The sequence below is a fragment of the Salmo salar genome, chromosome ssa10, assembly GCF_905237065.1.
Source record: "Salmo salar chromosome ssa10, Ssal_v3.1, whole genome shotgun sequence".
Lineage (NCBI taxonomy): Eukaryota > Metazoa > Chordata > Actinopteri > Salmoniformes > Salmonidae > Salmo > Salmo salar.
Window position 1 is genome coordinate 43,607,344 of NC_059451.1, and position 15,609 is coordinate 43,622,952.

Below are 15,609 nucleotides of genomic sequence, written 5' to 3' on the forward strand. Positions count from 1 at the left end.
CAGTTCCTCTGCCTGTCTCTATGGATGTTCTCGCAATCTGTTTTTATTTCACAGGAGCACTCAACTGCCTGAGGTGTAGACCCAGTCCCTCTAAACAGCAGATGCTTAGGAGGTGGAGAATGGGAGGTCTTACAGTTATTCAGTGTTATTCGGCAGCACTGTGCCGTGCATCATTCACATAAAAGGAGGCAACTAGACACTGTGAAAACATAACATAACTTCATCTCAACGACCTGAAACACAGCGGCAGCGATATGTCTATGTGTGTGTCTATGTTAACATAACTTAATCTCAACGACCTGAAACACAGCAGCAGCGATATGTCTATGTGTGTGTCTATGTTCGCACGCTCAAAGAATAGAGCTACAGTGCTATGAAAAAGTAGATAATTTTCACTTCTTTTGCATATTTTTGATACTGAATGTTATCAGATCTTCAACCAAAACCTAATATTAGATGAAGGGAACCTGAGTGAACAAATAACACAACGATTACATCCTTAATTCATTTAATAAACAAAGTTATGCGACACCCAATAACCCTGTGTGAAAAAGTCATTGCCCCCTTATACTCAATAAGTAGTTGTGCCACCTTTAGCTGAATGACTCCAACCAAATGCTTAGATCAGTTTCTCACATCGCTGTGGAGGAATTTTGGCCCCCTCTTGGCCCATGCAGAACTGTTTTAACTCAGCGACATTTGTGGGTTTTCAAACATAAACTGCTTGTTTCAAGTCCTGCCACAACCTCTCAATTGGGATTAGGTCTGGACTTTCCAAAACTTAGGTCAGGCCATTCCAAAACTTCAGATGTATTACTTTTTAGCCATTTTCATGTAGACTTGATTGTGTGTTTTAGATCATTGTCTTTCTGCATGACCCAGATGCGCTTCAGCTTCAGCTCACAGACGGAATTCTCTCATACAGAGCAGAATTCATGGTTCCTTCTATTAACGCAAGTCGTCCAGGTCCTGAGGCAGCAAAGCATCCCAAACCATCACACTATCACCACCATGCTTGACCGTTGGTATAAGGCTCTTACTGTGGAATGCAGTGTTTGGTTTTCGCCAGGCATAATGGGACCCATGTGGTTCAAATAGTTATACTTTTGACTCATCTGTCCATAGAACACTCTTCCAAGAGTCTTGATGATCATCCAGGTGCTTACAGGTGCTTTTTGGCAAACTTGAGTCAGCTTTTTAGATGAGATGGGTCCCATTGTGTAGTATTAAGGAGGAGGAAGATGAGGATGAGGAAGAGGAAGAGGGAGGCAGAAGAGAAGGAGGAGAGGGAGGAATAGAAGGAGGAGGGGGAAGAGGAGAAGGAAGAGGAGAAGAAGGAGGAAGAGAAGGAGGAGGAGGAAGGAGAGGAAAAGAAGGAGGAGGAGGAAGAGGAGGAGGAGGAAGAGAAGGAGGAGTAGTGGGAAGAGAAGGAGGAAGAGGAGGAAGAGGAGGAGGAAGAGGAAGAAGAGAAGGAGGAGGAGGAGGAATAGAAGGAGGAGGAGGAAGAGGAGGACAAGAAGGAGGAGGCAGAGGAGGAGAGAGAAGGAGGAAGAGGAGCAAGAGGAGGACGAGAAGGAGGAGTAGGAGGAAGATGAGGAAGAAGATGAGGAAGAAGAACAAAGGAGGAGCAAGAGGAGAAGGAGCAGGAAGAGAAGGAGGAGAAAGATGAGGAAGAGGAGGAAAAGGATTGGGGAAGAGGAGGAGGAGGAGGAAGAGCATCAGCATCACATTGCCCTCTACCAGGAAAATGTGTGAATGCAGCATTTGATGATGCTGGCCCACAGCCTCAATAGTGTCTTTAAAACATGGCCGAGAACCATAAAGCTATGATGATGCATGGACTGGGGCCTTACAAGAGGTCATGGGGATAATCTCAATTGCATATTCCTCTCGCCCTCTCTCCTTTCTCCTCGCCTTCTTCTCAAAACTCATTGGAGGAGAACGCCAGAGGTCCCTCAACTTTGACCTTCTCCTCCACTGGGTTTTGAGAAGGAGGCGAGGAGAGAGAAACATACAATTTAGATTCTCCCACAGAGAGAGGAGGAAGGGGGTTAGAGGGAGATGGGGGGTAGAGATTAACCTCCTGACCTGCTGCTTGGGGCAAGCGTCCCCTAACACTTCAGCTGCGAGACCTCTGTCACCCACCTGTTTCGGATTTTGCACATGACCAATTACGACGATCGGGTTTAATTTGGGCCTCTCAGAGCCACATTGACGTCAAAGACCCTGCAGAAGCACATGCACGCACACATAAACACACACACAATCACACACACTCTCACTGTCAAACACTATGTTCCGACTACAAACATACACCCTCTCTGCAGATGTCCAGCTGGTACTGAGACATACACCACATCTGGAGGAGATCAAAACTAAACCAACCATGATCAGTTGATGCACATAAAACTAAAAATACAAGTGGACATGTGTGTAAGAAAATGCATAAGTTTAGGCAATAAGTTATAAAGAGTCAAAGGAATGTACAGTACTGTACTCTATTGACATATATATATATATATATTGTATATGCTAGCTATATATGCTAGCTGAATAAGATCTTTTCATCCTGTTTCTCATTACTTAAAATAAATGATCAACAAAAAAATCACACACACCCCTAAAGACTCCCACTGAGACACCAACACCCAAAAAAACCCACTGAGACACCAACACCCAAAAACTCCCACTGAGAGCGGAGAAATCTAAGCATGATCCTCGTCACCATTTCCTGTTCTTGCTAAAAAAAAAAGCTGTAAGATGTTCTTCTCTGGCCACTGGGGAAAGGGTGATGGTCTATTTTACATCAATCTACTGCTGGGAACCATTCTGGGTATTTTTGTCTTGTTAAGTTTTGTAAACATCTTCTCTCTCTGTGTGAAGGGAGACATCTGACATTTTATGTCAGTATTTCCTTCATCCGTGTGCGTAGCTCAATTTATAAAATTAGATATCAGTATCTTTATCAATTTTTTATTTGAGGCCATGGGGTAGGGTGGGGGGTAGACAAGGCCATGGGGTAGGGTAGGGGGGTAGACAAGGCCATGGGGTAGGGTAGGGGAAACAGACAAGGCCATGGGGTAGGGTAGGGGGACAGACAAGGCCATGGGGTAGGGTAGGGGGGAACAGACAAGGCCATGGGGTAGGGTAGGGGGGGACAGACAAGGCCATGGGGTAGGGTAGGGGGGACAGACAAGGCCATGGGGCAGGGTAGGGTAGGGGGGGCAGACAGGGCAATGGGGCAGGATAGGGTAGGGGGGGCGGACAAGGCCATGGGGTAGGGTAGGGGGACAGACAAGGCCGTGGGGCAGGGTAGGGAAGGGGGCAGACAGGGCAATGGGGCAGGGTAGGGTTGGGGGGCAGACAAGGCCATGGGGCAGGGTAGGGGGGCAGACATTGTCATTGGGCAGGGTAGAGGGCAGACAAGGCCATGGGGTAAGGTAGGGTAGGGGGGCGGACAAGGCCATGGGGTAGAGTAGTGGGGCAGACAAGGCCATGGGGTAGGGTAGGGTAGGGTAGGGTGAGGGCCGACAAGGTCATGTGGCAGGGTAGGGTATGGGGCAGACAAGGCCATGGGGTAGAGTAGGGTAGGGGACAGACAAGGCCATGGGGCAGAGTAGTGGGGCAGACAAGGCCATGGGGTAGGGTAGGGGGGGCAGACAAGGCCATAGGGTAGGGTAGGGGGACAGACATAGCCATGGGGTAGGGCAGGGGGGCAGACAAGGCCATGGGGTAGGGCAGGTCATGGGACAGAGTAGGGGGGCAGACAAGGCCATGGGGTAAGGTAGGGGGCAGACAAGGCCATGGGGAAGGGTAGGAGAGCAGACAAGGCCATGAGGCAGGGTAGGGAGCCGGCAAGGTCATGGGGCAGGGTAGGAGGGCAGACAAGGTCATGGGAAAGTGTTGTCAACACAGACCATTGATGTGATTATCCTCTTGGAAGATTCATCCAAAGATCGAGGTCAGGTGTGTGTGTGTGTGTGTGTGTGTGTGTGTGTGTGTGTGTGTGTGTGTGTGTGTGTGTGTGTGTGTGTGTGTGTGTGTGTGTGTGTGTGTGTGTGTGTAAACTGAAGTGCTTGAGGAAAGGCTGAGGCTTTCAAGGACTGAGACAGCCTCTACCAATAAAACTCTACACATCTTTGGACCATGGCAAATGAAGAGAACTGAGACAGCCTCTACCAAAAAAACTCTACACATCTTTGGACCATGGCAAATGAAGAGAACTGAGACAGCCTCTACCAATAAAACTCTACACATCTTTGGACCATGGAAAATGAAGAGAACTGAGACAGCCTCTACCAATAAAACTCTACACATCTTTACCATGGCAAATGAAGAGAACTGAGACAGCCTCTACAAATAAAACTCTACACATCTTTGGACCATGGCAAATGAAGAGAACTGAGACAGCCTTTACCAATACAACTCTACACATCTTTGGACCATGGCAAATGAAGAGAACTAAGACAGCCTCTACCAATAAAACTCTACACATCTTTGGACCATGGCAAATGAAGAGAACTGAGACAGCCTCTACCAATAAACCTCTACACATCTTTGGACCATGGCAAATGAAGAGAACTGAGACAGCCTCTACCAATAAAACTCTACACATCTTTGAACCATGGCAAATGAAAAGAACTGAGACAGCCTCTACCAATAAAACTCTACACATCTTTGGACCATGGCAAATGAAGAGAACTGAGACAGCCTCTACCAATAAAACTCTACACATCTTTGGACCATGGCAAATGAAGAGAACTGAGACAGCCTCTACCAATAAAACTCTACACATCTTTGGACCATGGCAAATGAAGAGAACTGAGACAGCCTCTACCAATAAACCTCTACACATCTTTGGACCATGGCAAATGAAGAGAACTGAGACAGCCTCTACCAATAAAACTCTACACATCTTTGAACCATGGCAAATGAAAAGAACTGAGACAGCCTCTACCAATAAAACTCTACACATCTTTGGACCATGGCAAATGAAGAGAACTGAGACAGCCTCTACCAATAAAACTCTACACATCTTTGGACCATGGCAAATGAAGAGAACTGAGACAGCCTCTACCAATAAAACTCTACACATCTTTGGACCATGGCAAATGAAGAGAACTGAGACAGCCTCTACCAATAAAACTCTACACATCTTTGAACCATGGCAAATGAAGAGAACTGAGACATCCTCTACAAATAAAACTCTACACATCTTTGGACCATGGCAAATGAAGAGAACTGAGACAGCCTCTACCAATAAAACTCTACACATCTTTGGACCATGGCAAATGAAGAGAACTGAGACAGCCTCTACAAATAAAACTCTACACATCTTTGGACCATGGCAAATGAAGAGAACTGAGACAGCCTCTACCAATAAAACTCTACACATCTTTGGACCATGGCAAATGAAGAGAACTGAGACAGCCTCTACCAATAAAACTCTACACATCTTTGGACCATGGCAAATGAAGAGAACTGAGACAGCCTCTACCAATAAAACTCTACACATCTTTGGACCATGGCAAATGAAGAGAACTGAGACAGCCTCTACCAATAAAACTCTACACATCTTTGGACCATGGCAAATGAAGAGAACTGAGACATCCTCTACAAATAAAACTCTACACATCTTTGGACCATGGCAAATGAAGAGAACTGAGACAGCCTCTACCAATAAAACTCTACACATCTTTGGACCATGGCAAATGAAGAGAACTGAGACAGCCTCTACCAATAAAACTCTACACATCTTTGGACCATGGCAAATGAAGAGAACTGAGACAGCCTCTACCAATAAAACTCTACACATCTTTGGACCATGGCAAATGAAGAGAACTGAGACAGCCTCTACCAATAAAACTCTACACATCTTTGGACCATGGAAAATGAAGAGAACTGAGACAGCCTCTACAAATAAAACTCTACACATCTTTGGACCATGGCAAATGAAGAGAACTGAGACAGGCTCTACCAATAAAACTCTACACATCTTTGGACCATGGCAAATGAAGAGAACTGAGACAGCCTCTACCAATAAAACTCTACACATCTTTGGACCATGGCAAATGAAGAGAACTGAGACAGCCTCTACCAATAAAACTCTACACATCTTTGGACCATGGCAAATGAAGAGAACTGAGACAGCCTCTACCAATAAAACTCTACACATCTTTGGACCATGGCAAATGAAGAGAACTGAGACAGCCTCTACCAATAAAACTCTACACATCTTTGGACCATGGCAAATGAAGAGCAGTGCCTGGTTTCCTACAGCTAGTGTGTCACTGTGGGCCTTATGTCATGTTAGGACCAGACTGTCTGTTAGGGGGGATGTCACAGTGAGTGCTTGTCTCGCCACATTAAAACAGATCCTGTGTGATGGTTGAGCTGCTGCTAGCACTGTGAAATAAGGACACAGAGACAGAGATATTCATGCTTTGTTTTTTAATCACTTCATAGAAAAAGTATTTTCTGATATTTTAACACAATATACAATATTATACCATACATTGTGTGAAACATTTAATATGTCCGCTGCGACTGTAACGCGTTAGGTAGGTATTCAAAAGACGTAAAAAAACCCCAAAAAAAACATTTCTCATGCAGATAGTGCCAAGCGTGGCTAACCATTTGGACACAACTCGGACCAAAATGTTTAACATAGATTAACAATGTTATACCGGTGACAAATTTGAATTTCGAAACTGCTAACAAGTTTTGGTCAAATCAAAATAGTTCACAATAGCACGATCAATTACAAGAAGATCACATTTTTGTAACGATTCATCACGTTCAGCTCAGAGATATTGTAGCATGCCACCAATAATCCCCTTGAACTACTTTGCATGGAAGGACGTGTAAAGGAGCAGACACTCTGTCTGTCTTTCTGTTGTTATTCCTTACTTCTGTCGAACCAGTAGATCTGAACCCCAAATCAGCAATCTGCATTGAAAATGTTGCACAGAGGAGCATGGATTAGTCACTACTACAGGCTGCTGAGAGGAGAACGTCTCGGTGTGGACTAGTGATAGACGACAGTATCAAAGCTTCTCCACAGCTTATCATAGCTATACCCAGGCCTCTGTTGTTTAGCATGTCCTCTATGCGTTGTAAACCTACAGGTTGTGAATATGTCTCTTTAACTGCTGCTCAGGGCACTCAAACATTTGTGCGAATATATATTGACTTATTATATAATATAAAAAAAACAAATAGAGGATATAAAAAGACTCCGACGCAGAGCCCTGTACATGTTAGACACCACCTCTTCCAGGTAATGCAAGTGCATATAAATTAAAATAGATTTACACTGACTGAAACAGTATTCTTATGTACAGTACAACTGAATGTAATGAATACACTGTTATAAACAGCAGAGGACCAGCTTGAGCTCTAGTGACAGACAATAAGAGGAGTCATGTTGAGCATAGGTGACAAAGACTAACACACACACACACACACGCACGCACGCACACACTCACACACACTCGCACGCACGCACGCACGCACGCACACACACACACACACACACACACACACACACACACACACACACACACACACACACACACACACACACACACACACACACACACACACACACGTACACACACACACACACACACACACACACACACACACACACACACACACACACACACACACACACACACACACACACACACACACACACACACACACACACACACACACTCATCGACACACACGATTACCATGTAAGCCTGCTGGAGTGAGTGAGGTTATAGACAATAAGGTAGTTGAAGTACCTTTGAGTATGTCAGTAAACATAAGTGAATAATGGAGAATAGGTCATAGATGCTGAATAGGCCATCATGAAAACCAGCCATGGAGGCCTGTAAGGGACAATCTGCCTTGCAGACTGCCTGGGGTTGACGGTCTTAATGCTGACCCACAGTGACAGTGAACTACACTGTCCGGGGCCTTTTGGTTTGGTGTCTCTGTCACATCATCTCTAGATAACCTACTACTGTGGGGTCATCATCCTCTTGTTCTCAACAATAAGTATTTTTCTCCTCAGGTTTGGGTTTTGCAGCAGACATTCAACAGTTTCTACGTGCCGAATCTAATCTGAGGATGAAATCTAACGGACCAAATCCTGATAAACTTCCCGTCCGGCCAGGAAATGTGATACAGTCAGTGGGAAGGGAAGATTAAGGTCAATGGGTAGAAGCAGCACTTCATGCCCTTTTATTAGGTGGATGAATAAATAGCTGAACTGTATAAACCATGTGGATAATTATAGTGCAGCTGACTTCTAGACATACAGCCGCCTGGCCACCTTTCATCATCTGGACCGGTCCTGATTCTACAGGGACAGGGGGTCCTTCCTTAGATAGATTGTTACATTATCAGAACCAGTTAGGTTCTGGAATCTTTGGTCTAGTAGGATTAATAGACGACAGCAGGATACCTCGAGAGGAAGCTGGAAACAGCCTTCCAACTGCATGTGATAAGAAACTTTGCTTTGGCTGCCAAGTGCTATTTCTGTCTATGATGTTGACATTTGTTTGGAGTCTGAACGATATCAGGATTTGATCCATGAGGGTCCAACTGTTTTCTGGAGTTACAGTGAACATCTATCTGCCTACCATTTGTCTACAGTGAGGTCTGACAATCTAGACATGTAACATGAATGTGTACATTGTGTACATTTAATTTCCATATAGAAACATAGATTTTGTACATGGATTAAGATGACAGAATGTGTATATCTTATTATGGGAAAACATGTTTTTAGTATTTGATGAGTATGTCCAGGAATTGTTTGTCTAAGTTAGTGAGGATTTCTTCTATTGCCCAATACTAGTAGGAAGACTGTTCTCTTTGTCTGAGATATAAAAGGATTTTGCTCTTGAGCTTTCGAAAAAACGAAACAAAAAAACATTCATACTAAAGTGTGTTCAATAAATTAAAAAAAAATATTCAAAAGATAATAGTAAAAAGGCACACAAAAGTCCTCTGACAACTGATACAAGAAAAAAGTGAACATATTTTTTCTCTCTATATAAACTCATGTCCATCAATCAGTAGTTCATAAGCTACCTCATGACATCCCATTTCAGTAAAAAAGTCACAAGGTACAAAACTTCTCTCAGTAGTAGTATCGACATTTCAGATGCCAGTCGGGATGGAAAAACAACCATTTCCCATATTGGCCCAAGTCCTTCATTTAATTTCCTCAGAGGCCTTTCCGTCCTTCAGGCCCAAAATGTTTGCAGCATTTTTCCTGAGAACTCCGTAGCCGCCCCACTGAAACTGTCCCTCTGTTGCCGGCTCCTAACGCAAGTGCAAGGATGGGGGGGGTTGAAACTGACGCCCCATGCAAGCTCAAACTAAGACCCCCGTGGGCTTGTTAAAAAGCACAGCTGCAGGATTTCTCCTGTTTAAAACATGAAACCAACCACCATTGCGGTGCAGCAGAGCCCATTAAGTATCTGTGGGTGATGCATCGTGGGTAATTATCGCTATGGATGACGTGGGCTCCATGGATTCCTCGGGGTCCTGACAGTCAAAATAGTCAACCGGAGAGCGAGACGACTCCCCCAGAACATCCTCTTCCTCCTCCTCATCCCCCTGGCTCTGTTCATCTTTCTCTGTACCCTCAGAGTCCTCCTCCTCCAGGGTGAGTTCAAACTGGAACTTGTCTCCCGCCTGGCCCCCTTCACCTCCACCCTGCTCCCGCTGCTCCGTGGCCCAGGGAGGAGAGGGGCTCTGGGGAATCATGCTCTGGTACCAGTTCCTGTTGTCCTCCAGAGTGTCCAGGATGTCCTGAGCGTCAGGGTGCACCAGGTCAGCCCACGTCTCCCACAGAGGGTGGACGATGTAGTCTATGAAACCCACCTGGAGAGAGGGAGGGAAAGGGAACAGTGGTGAGTCAGGAGTCGGAGTGTGTATGTGTGTGTGTGTGTGTGTGTGTGTGTGTGTGTGTGTGTGTGTGTGTGTGTGTGTGTGTGTGTGTGTGTGTGTGTGTGTGTGTGTGTGTGTGTGTGTGTGTGTGTGTAAGTGTGTAAGTGTGTGTGTAAGTGTGTGTCCAGTATCATACCTGGCTTTTCTCTACTGAGGCAGTGTGCTTGTCATACATGGGGCTGATCTCCATGCCTCTCTCCCTCTCCCTGTCTCCCTGGTGGAAGAACTCCTCCATGATGCGGTCGGTCCACTGACGGTACAGCTCCAGAGACTTGGTAGGGTTACTCAGATCAGCACAGTGAACCATGTTCCTCAGCACCTGATGGAGAGAGGGAGGGAGAGAAGAAGGTGAGAGTGATATGGAGTGATAGGAGAGAAAGAGAGATGAAGAAAGATGGCTAGAGAATGAATGAACAGGATTGAAGAAGAGAGCAGAAGGAGACAGGTGAAAATGGAGTGAAGGAGCAGAGGTCATACCACAATCTAAACCATGTTACTAAGTCTAGATGATGATGATGATGATGAAGATAAACCCACCTGTATTCTGTCCGTGTAGTTGTCCAGCAGCAGGACCCCAGAGCTGGTCACCTTCTTGGTCTCCACCATGGTCTTCAGGTCAGCTAACAGACTCATGTGCTTGGACATGTCAGTGGCCAGAACCATTTCGATGACCATCTTCCTCAGGCTCTGCCTCTGCTTCTTGGTCAGGCTCTGGAAGATGTCACAGTTGTCCTCCTGCAGCAGCTTGAAGCCCACAGCTAGATGGTGGTTCTCTAACACGGACTCATCGTTGTACATCAGGGCTAGCTCAGAGTCTGAGGGAGACAACAGACAATAAATCAGTCACTTGTTTAACACAGTTGATGAATATGGATATCTATACAGTATCTATAGATAATTCTCATATATTTATTATATACATTATTCACATAACAGTAACATTTGTAAGAGAAAGACTCACTGGTATTGATGAGGAACTGGTTGGTCACCCCCGGGTGGTCCACATCATGGATTGCTGCAGCAAAGATGGCCGCCAAGATCTCTAGATCGCTGAAAACCGCCTATGTGAGAGAGAGAGGGTCCAGGGTTAAGAATTTCTCAAGAGAAACAGTCAAAGAACAGAACAGCTTCAGGGAACAGCTAATCCCAGTGCAGCCCACTCCCATTGATTCCCATGGCTAGGGTTGCTATCGCTAACAGCCAACATAGTGTAAACACTAGTCAGAGCCAGATGAGTGCTGGCCTATATTAGCGAAATGACTATCTTATGCTAACCATGTCCCTGTCTCTCTATAGGCACCCATACATAGCGGTTTGACACTGGCTGTAAGAGCAGGGCTATAAACATGATGGAGGGATGAAGGGACGGATGGGGTGACTGTAAAAAAGGAGGAGAGCGGCTGGTGACATGCTGAGGGCTAGGTCACGCTGTTAGACTACGTCATGGATGAGGTTCCACTGTATATATATATATAGAACCACAGAGAATGGAGCTGTGAGAACAAACAGAATGGGGTGAGGGAGGGAGGGAGGGGGGAATAGGGGATAACTTTTGGTTTACATCTAAAGATTGAGGGAAGATGACTTAGGGAGAATGCGATTGAAAACCCTGGGGAAGATTTACAGTACCATAAGATTCAAGGGTTGGGGTGAGAGTAAGGACAGTGCACTAAGGTGGAGTTCTATTAGCTCAGATGGGTGTGGGATAATGGTGAGGTAATGGTAGGGTGTGGGATAAGGGTGAGGAATTGGTAAGGTGTGGGATAAGGGTGAGGTAATGCTGAATGTGGGAGGTAATGGTTGGGTGTGGGGTAAGGGTGAGGTAATGGTAGGGTGTGGGATAAGGGTGAGGTAATGGTTGGGTGTGAGATAAGGGTGAGGTAATGGTAGGGTGTGGGATAAGGGTGAGGTAATGGTTGTGTGTGGGATAAGGGTCAGGTAATGGCAGGGTGTGGTATAAGGGTGAGGTAATGGTAGGGTGTGGTATAAGGGTGAGGTAATGGTAGGGTGTGGTATAAGGGTGAGGTAATGGTAGGGTGTGGTATAATGGTGAGGTAATGGTTGTGTGTGGGATAAGGGTCAGGTAATGGCAGGGTGTGGGATAAGGGTGAGGTAATGGTAGGGTGTGGTATAATGGTGAGGTAATGGTTGTGTGTGGGATAAGGGTCAGGTAATGGTTGTGTGTGGGATAAGGGTCAGGTAATGGTAGGGTGTGGTATAAGGGTGAGGTAATGTTAGGGTGTGGTATAATGGTGAGGTAATGGTTGTGTGTGGGATAAGGGTCAGGTAATGGCAGGGTGTGGGATAAGGGTGAGGTAATGGTAGGGTGTGGGATAAGGGTGAGGTAATGGTAGGGTGTGGTATAATGGTGAGGTAATGGTTGTGTGTGGGATAAGGGTCAGGTAATGGTTGTGTGTGGGATAAGGGTCAGGTAATGGTAGGGTGTGGTATAAGGATGAGGTAATGGTAGAGTGTGGGGGATACGTGAAGAAAAGAAAAGTCTAGTGTCAGCCACTTACGTTGAGGACTGGTGTAGAGAGCAGGATGTGTGTGGACTGGGGTTAGGGGTTTGGTAACTTAGGTCAAGGGCTGGTGTGGGGGTTAGGGGTTAGGTAACTTACATCGAGGGCTGGTGTAGAGAGCAGGATGTGTGTGGACTGGGCCACGTCTGCCGCGTGGAGGCTGTTGTGGTAGGCCACATCTCCATGGTAGTGGTCCTCCAGGGTCATCATGTACGCCACAAACGTCTCTGTCGGGATTTTAAAGGTCTTCAACAGGTCTCTCTCCTGCAGGGGACACAAGGATATGACTTAGTACCTATGTACAGCTGTACCATATTGTGTGTGTGTGTGTGTGTGTGTGTGTGTGTGTGTGTGTGTGTGTGTGTGTGTGTGTGTGTGTGTGTGTGTGTGTGTGTGTGTGTGTGTGTGTGTGTGTGTGTGTGTGTGTGTCTGCAATGCATGCATATATGTGCATGCAGGCGTGCATGTGTGTGTGTGTGTAGGAGTGTATAGCCAGTTATAACCTACCTGGAAGATGGTGTACATGATACAGGTGAGAGGTCTATGTTCGGAGTACTCTGACACGGTAAAGATGTTCAACCCCCACTTATTCAGATCCTCCAGTTCCTTGGAGAGCATGTCCTCCTTGTCCGTCTTGACCCCGAAACGTGAGATGGAGGAGTTGGAGAGGGAGGGTCCATAAGAGATCTTCTTTACTCCAGTGATCTGAGTCATCAGCTGCTGCTGCTTCTTCCTCTCCCGACCAGCCTTCTCCTTGGGCGTCACAGATGGCATGTCCATGTCGTTCTGTTTGTCTGAGGGGGGAGAGGACATCTCTTTGGGTTAGGACACTCCATGCCATTGTGTTTGTCAGACCACAGAGAGAAGAGAGGATGAAGGTTCGATGGCCCATTCAGTTTAGTAATGCCATTACAATGAACTCAGCACTAACTGTGCTGCTGTGTAGACAGTGAGGCCTCTCATAGCTGAACTAACCTGTCTCTCTCCGCTGAGGGTTATTCAATTACCACTGTCACTCTACCCCTCTATCTCTCCCTCTCCCTCTGTCCCTCTCGCTCCCTCTCTCTCTCTCTCTCTCCCTCTCTCTCTCTCCCTCTCTCGCTCTCCCTCTCTCTCTCTCCCTCTCTCTCCCTCTCTCCTCCTTCAGTCATAATAGAAAATGGGTGATTAAGCACACTGTAACATGTGATGCATGGGAAACAGGGGAAGAGCAATAAACTGGCACAGTAATTCATTATCACCATCATTATCACCATTATCACCACTGAGACAATGTCTACTAGCTTCTCAGGCATGCCACTGAACCCACTCTCCCATTCCCTTACACACACAATGGACCAGAACTCTATGAATGGAAGGGACAGTTGGTTTGGCCATTGAAATAGAATGCATTTTTTATGGGTTTTATAAGGACCCTCACATAATAGAAAAAGGTAACCTGGTTTTATAAGCACACAGCAGACACTTCCTCCATAAAGGTTAGAGTGTGTTGCTGATGAAGCTGTATTGTTTGACATCTGTCTGTCTGTCTGTCTGTCTGTCTGTCTGTCTGTCTGTCTGTCTGTCTGTCTGTCTGTCTGTCTGTCTGTCTGTCTGTCTGTCTGTCTGTCTGTCTGTCTGTCTGTCTGTCTGTCTGTCTGTCTGTCTGTCTGTCTGTCTGTCTGTCTGTCTGTCTGTGTTTTTGCCAATTCAAAATGTTCTATGCAGGTGGAGTGTTAATGTGACCTTGATTCCCTGAGGCCCAGACTAGACTGTCATGTCTCTCTCCTCTCCATGGGTCGGGTTAAATGCGGAAGACGCATTTCAGTTGAATGCATTCAGTTGTACAACTGACTAGGTATCCTCCCTTTTCCTTCCCTTCTCTTTCCCTTCCCTCTCTCTCTCTCTCCTCTATCTATCTCCATCTCTCTTACGTTTATTCTGCTGAAATTCTGAATTACGTCCAGCCTGCTCCATATGCTCTCAGTGAAACCCAAATGCCAGAGAGAGAAAGAGAGAGAAAGAGAGAGAGAGAGAGAAAGAGAGAGATGGAGAGAGAGTGTGTGGGTGGATTTGGGCTTTTAAAATTCCCTTAATGAGTTATGCCTGGCTGTTACCGTGGTAGCAAGCCGGAAAGAGCCAGCTCAGCCAGGGTGTTATGGGATGAGTGGAATGAACAGCTGTGGAGGAGAGGAGCCCTTGCACGTGAATGGCCCTCACACACACCATCATCCCCAACCCACAGTCCCACAGGGATGAGCTTCCCAATATGATGCACTCACATATAAAGGGTTCAACTCTCTCTCTAACAAGGCATCCTAGGATGACCTTACAATACAAAAACAATGTGGGTGGAAAATGTAGAGAGGGAAACTTGAAAACGGCAGCCATAAATGTCAACAATATTATCCCCATGCCTTGTTTTTCTAAAGAAACAATGAGCTCGATATTGCTGTAACATAATTATAAATATAATCCCAATCAATGGTCAGTGGTCAGCTCAGGACAAACGATCAGCTGTCTGATTCCTAATGCTTTCTCTGCATCTCTTTCCCATATTAATGTGTAGCCAACCAGCTGCAGCAAACCACTCCTACTGCTCGGTCCCACAGGGAACTATGGAGCGGTAGAGTGATAGAAACTCCCATCTCCCATCTGTGTCTGATCTACGCACTAACTTCCTCAGGCATGGAGCGATGGAGAGAGGAAGGGGGGATGGGGGTGAAGAAAGACAGAGATACATTAAAAGGGATATGAGTCACCAAATGGGAGGCTCAGTTATCTGTGAGGGGGTTCCACCGTACCCCACCTCACCTCTACTGTGTAATACCAGTCTTTCCCTCTTTCTCCATCTCCCCCCTCCCTATCACAATATCTCTCCCCCATCTTCTAGCTATTCCCTATGTAGTGCACTACTTTTACCAGGGTCCATAGGGCTAGCCCATAGGGTTCTGGTCAACAGTAGTGCACTATAAAGTGAATAGGGTACCATTTGGGATGCACACAGAGAGTCACGACTGGACCCCCCCTCCCCCTCTCTCTCTATCCACTGGCTCTGATGTGGCCTAACAAGCTCACCTGTCAATCAACCAGCAGCAGAGGCACCTCACTAAGAAGTGTGTAGCCAGCCAACCACCTCAAAGCTTCAGGCTTT

General features: G+C 46.1%; 1 protein-coding gene across 6 annotated transcripts in view; it reads right to left on the minus strand.

The window, feature by feature from the left end:
- Positions 1-7,988: 7,988 nt before the first annotated feature.
- Positions 7,989-15,609, minus strand: part of pde4ba (phosphodiesterase 4B, cAMP-specific a) — a 336,700-nt gene continuing 329,079 nt past the window's right edge. For all 6 annotated transcript variants that reach the window (XM_014123403.2, XM_045687797.1, XM_014123404.2 and 3 more), the window contains 6 exons: positions 12,984-13,270; positions 12,576-12,740; positions 10,916-11,015; positions 10,492-10,769; positions 10,091-10,273; positions 7,989-9,888 (listed from right to left, as the gene is read on the minus strand). In XM_014123403.2, the coding sequence (XP_013978878.1) occupies positions 9,475-9,888; positions 10,091-10,273; positions 10,492-10,769; positions 10,916-11,015; positions 12,576-12,740; positions 12,984-13,270 (1,427 nt within the window). In that variant the 3' untranslated portion in view covers positions 7,989-9,474. The remainder of the gene's footprint in view (positions 9,889-10,090; positions 10,274-10,491; positions 10,770-10,915; positions 11,016-12,575; positions 12,741-12,983; positions 13,271-15,609) is intronic.